The sequence below is a fragment of the Canis lupus genome, chromosome 21 (genome assembly GCF_011100685.1).
Source record: "Canis lupus familiaris isolate Mischka breed German Shepherd chromosome 21, alternate assembly UU_Cfam_GSD_1.0, whole genome shotgun sequence".
NCBI lineage: Eukaryota > Metazoa > Chordata > Mammalia > Carnivora > Canidae > Canis > Canis lupus.
Window position 1 is genome coordinate 32,094,323 of NC_049242.1, and position 5,277 is coordinate 32,099,599.

General features: G+C 39.1%; 1 protein-coding gene across 1 annotated transcript; it reads right to left on the reverse strand.

Annotated features, from left to right (window-relative positions):
- Positions 1–1,583: 1,583 nt before the first annotated feature.
- Positions 1,584–2,528, reverse strand: OR10A3 (olfactory receptor family 10 subfamily A member 3). The gene is given in 1 exon segment (NM_001017439.1): positions 1,584–2,528. A coding segment is annotated over 1 exon segment (945 nt).
- Positions 2,529–5,277: the final 2,749 nt, after the last annotated feature.

Below are 5,277 nucleotides of genomic sequence, written 5' to 3' on the forward strand. Positions count from 1 at the left end.
GGTGCCCCAAAAGTGACTATTACTATTTGTCTTGGGATTTAGACTTTCAAGGATTTTTTTTCTGAATGGCCTTATTTAATTGAATCTCTTAAAGACTACAAGAAGGAAATGTCTGGACAAACACTAATGAAAGGATTTCTAAATGCCTGTTTAGTGCTCCACTGAAAAGAAGATTGCACAACCTTCAAATATTATTCAAACTGGTTTTGACCATTTGATGACAAAATTTCCTTTTGTGAAAATCGAATCAGTTTATCAGAGGCAGTAGTAACTAAAAATTGTTTTTCCCACAGCTGAATGACAGTGGGAATAGCATTTTTCTCCTTTATTACCATCCCTGGAACAGAAACTAAGGGCAATAGGAGCTCATGTGATAAAAATCCAATAAAGGGGCCCCACTATTTATGAATAACAACATTAAAATAGCAAGTAACCATCAAATGTCCCAAATGTTGCCAGATGAGAGATTATTCTAGGGAAGATCCCACAGTTAGTGATGTGATTCAGGACCAAAGAAAATGTGCACAAATAATTAATCACTTGGTTTCCCACAATAAAAGAAATGAATCATCCTATGTTTATAAACATAGTGTCTGAGGGCACTTTGGGCCTACAAAGGGAAATTTAACAAAAGTCTCTAAAAACAGTGGTCTATCAGTGAAAAAGAGAACTTGTATCAAGTGAGACCTCAGGGAAGTGCTCACTTAGTCCTTCACTCATCACTGGGTGAATATATGAAAATAAACCAAGAGCACTCCTGTTTTGAATAAAACCTATGTAAATCCTTAAAGTAAAACCAGTTTGGTCTCCTCAGAATAGCTGATTTATTTTCCTACTCATTCACAGAATTTCTGGATTTTCACTCCAGAAATAAAAATCTCATCTACGTACCGGTCTCTTCAAGCTCTACCCTGTTAGTTTAGCAGAGTGGCTCTTCAGGTTACTCTGAAAAGTTTCAAGGACTTTGAAAAGTAGCTATGCAATAACTCTGAAAACTTATAAGCAAGCATATTCTTCATTCCATCAGACCTACCTTGAAGAATCTGTCAGAAATAAAATATCAGGGCAGCCCTGGTGGCTCAGCGGTTTAACGCCTCCTTCAGCCCAGGGCGTGATCCTGGAGACCCAGGATCGAGTCCCACATCGGGCTCCCTGCATGGAGTCTGCTTCTCCCTCTGCCTGTGTCTCTGCTTCTCTCTCTCTCTCTCTCTTTCTCTCTTTCTGTGTCTCTCATGAACAAATAAATAAAATCTTTAAAAGAAAAAAAGAGAAATAAAACATCAGTAGTTACGAATGTATGGAACTAGGTGTTTATTGAAGCTTTGTCTTTATGATGACAATCCAGTAATGACCTAGATGATCATAATAGAGGAACATATTAACTGCTATATTATATATTATATTTAAAAATAATGACACAAGTACACTATCAAAAATACAGATCCCTATAATATTATTGACCTTGGAAAAATAATAAATTAAGCATGTTCATACCAAGAAATGCAGACTGTTTGGCCCATTTTTTAAATTTAAGTAGAGTTCAGTCAAACACTGGTCAAATATCACCTGGCTTCTCAGCACAGTCAGAATGTGTGTGAATCCACTCTTCTTCGCCATAGTTTCATCAAAGCTTTTTTCATCTCACTGTTTCTCAAACTGTAGATCAGTGGATTCAGCAGAGGTGTAAGTGATGTGTAAGCCAATGACATGAGTTTCTTAGTTTCTGGGGAGTAGCCAGATTTGGGTTGTAAATAAGTCATACTGGCTGTGCCATAGAAGAGGGTCACAGAAGTGAGATGGGAGGCACAAGTGGAAAAGGCCTTTTGCCTCCCAGTGGCTGATGGCATCCTCAGGATGGCAAAGAGAATCCGAATATAAGACAGGAGTATCAACACAAAAGGAACCATGACAATCAAAATGGTGCCAGTGAATGCATAGATTTCAAACAGAAACGTGTCTGCACATGCAAGTTCTAGCACTGGGGGAGTCTCACAGAAGAGATGATTGATTACATTGGGACCACAAAAAGGAAAACTGAAAACCCATGTGGTCTGCACAGTAGCCACCATGATCCCTGAGACCCATGAGAACATTACTAATTTCATGAAAACCCTTTTGTTCATAATCATTGGGTAGCTCAGAGGGTGACAGATTGCAACAAATCGGTCATAAGCCATCGCCCCCAGGAGAAAACATTCAGTGCCACCAAAGAAAAGGATGAAATACATCTGTGCAAAACAGCTCACAAATGAAATGGACGTTTTCTCCCTGGTGAGGACCACCAGCATTTCAGGCATAATGACTGCACTGAAACTCACGTCCACCACAGACAGGTTCTGGAGGAACAGATACATGGGCACGTGGAGGGTCTGTTCCAAGGCGATGATGACTATAATGATGGCATTTCCCATCAGAGTCACCAGGTAAACAGCCAGGAAAACCCCAAGGAGCTGCTCTTGGAGTTCAGGAAAGTTAGAAAAGCCCAAGAGGATGAATTCAACCACAGAGCTTTGATTTTGCCTTTTCATTTCAGTGGAAAAGAGTATGCTGTTTTTATGGACATTGTATACAAATTATGAGGTCACACAGTCCAATAGCTGGTAGTTTAAGTCTTAAATTCTTGGCAGAAGATGTAATAATGAATTCATTTGTCAGATCTTCAAGTTGGCAAATTTTGAGAATAACCAATATATTGGAAGAGTGAGTCGTTCAAATACAAATGAAGTGAGAAATTTTGGCTCAGAAATCTTGCTTTCAAGGTATGAAATAGCAGGTGTTCTCTGCAAACTTTTTTGCTAGGTTGAAAATAAATCCTATTCTTAAAACACAGAATCCATTGTCCATTACATTGATGTATGCATTTCTGTTCTTTTCTATTGTATTTCATATGTGATTTTTCCAATAAAGGCTTTAAATAAAAAATAGCCAAAAAAGGACAAAAATTTATAGCTATTAATCCTAAATTAAAACAAATTTTGATGAGTATTTATTACAAATGCCAAAGTTCAAAATACATTTATATTGCCTTATGAAAAACGAGATACATGAATAATATACCAAATAGAGAAACACTCAAAAGGGGTTGAATGCTCTTATCTCAGATCTATTTTTTGGTTAGAATGGATCTATTATTCTGAAATTTGCCTGAATGAAAAACTTTAGAGATCAGTTCTCCATCGCCCATCCTTATGACCATAAAATGAATTGGGGGGCTATACAAAATTCCATTTTTGGTTATTCTGGTCCCGTGATTTAAACTCTCTCCATTTCTCTCTCTCTCTCTCTCTCTGTCTCTCTCCACCCCCCACCACACACATATTATTAGCAAGTTCATCTAACCATTAACAATTAATTAAACACTGTTTGTGCACCCACCATGTGGCGCCCATATACCCTCAAAGATACATTCATGACATAAATTTGACAGAGAGGTCTTCCCGGAGAGAACAGCATAAAATAGCATCCCCTACGCCCCTCCTCCAGCACCCTATGACTTCCACCTCCCTGGTTTATATTTTGCCATAACACTTGTCACCAACTGAAATCACACATATTTATTAGGGTTTTATGCTTATTATCTAATTCCCCCTTCTGGAACGTAAGCTCCAGGAAGACAGGAACTTTGTTCTGTTCTTTTCTGTATCTTCGGTGCCTGGAATAGATAATAACTAGATATAATAGATGCTAAACCAGTATTTGTTGAATAGATGGAAGAATATTAAAATTCAGAAACCTGGACTCTGACCTTAGGGAATCTATTGTCTGAATGAAAAATAAATCAAGGGAATAGAGAGCCCCAGAATCAACCCATGGCTTTTTTGTAGAGGTTTGCAGCCCCTGTAGGATTGGAGATATCACTGAATTGGAGGGCTGGGCCACAATCCTGATTCTGCTACTACCTCCAAGATGAGTCTCTGAGTCTTCTTGCACTCAGGCTCCCCTGTGTGGTTGGGAGCAGGGCCTCCCTTCTAGACCTGACATGGTGTTTCTCTGATTTGTTCATAGAAAATTGCAGCCTTCCCTTCCATTCAGATGAGGGGGAGGCTGAAGGGAAGGTAGAAAAGCGGTGGGTGGGCACAGAGGAGGAGGCATATATGCTGAGTCCTTTGGGCTTACCAGTCCCAAGCACAGCTGACCATCTTCTTCCTGTCTAGCTGCTCTTCTGAGCCCCTATCTGGATGGAGCACCTTGCTTCTCCCCCCTCTCCTCCCTTGTCACTCGGACCTTCTCTCCCTCCCCTGTCCCCAGCATCCTCTTCACTGTCAGACCCACAGGTATTTAAAATCTGGAGTCATGGCCTCTTTCCTTCCCCTGCTTCCTCCCCCTCCCTACCCTCATCATTAAATGCTCTCCTAACTGGCTTCTCCATGTTTTGTGACTTCTTTTCCAATCTATCCCTCATACCTCTGCCAAAATAATATCATCCTTTCTCCCAGAATCTTCAGGGTCTCCTTTTAAGACTCCTAACTCTGGGAAACGAACTAGGGGTGGTGGAAAGGGAGGAGGGCGTGGGGTGGGGGTGAATGGGTGACGGGCACTGAGGGGGGCACTTGACAGGATGAGCACTGGGTGTTATTCTGTATGTTGGTAAATTGAACACCAATAAAAAATAAATTTATTATAAAAAATAAATAAAATAAAATGCCTACTTCTCAGACTGGCATTTAAGAGAAACTAGATGGGAACAAGTGTTTTAGAAATTTGAAAAGGGAAAATTACTTCTGAGTGGAGAAGGGAAGTAAACAACCATAATCAAAGGATGCTATGGGTGAAAGAGCCAGGAAGTAGAAGGAGGAAGGCAGATTTGTTCAAATCAGAGGTTATTTGTGACATCTTAATACTAGAGCGGGGGCCTCCTGGTCTTTGGATGGTGCTTTGAAAACTGACAATATTTCATTGTAGGACATGAAGAAGCCGGGAAGACAGAAGCTGAATATATGTATTGTTGCCTTGAACTCAGATTATTAGGACATTAACAGAGAGTAAAAAGCAAACCATGGTGATAAATCAAATATCTGTATTAACTTTAATAATTATGTTTTGGATATCAAGTAATCTCTAAAGTTAGTAAGGTGGACCCTGAAGAAAAAAAAAGCATTTAAGTACCATTTGTAGTAGATAAAAATATATATTAAGCTCCAGGTATATAAAACTAATAAGTTTTAAAAATATTAAAATTTAGAGTATCTTATTAAAAATAGATGAACTTCAGGGGACCGATAGTTATGAAACAAATCTAAATCACTGTCTTTATGTATGATAGAAAAAAGAAAGAAA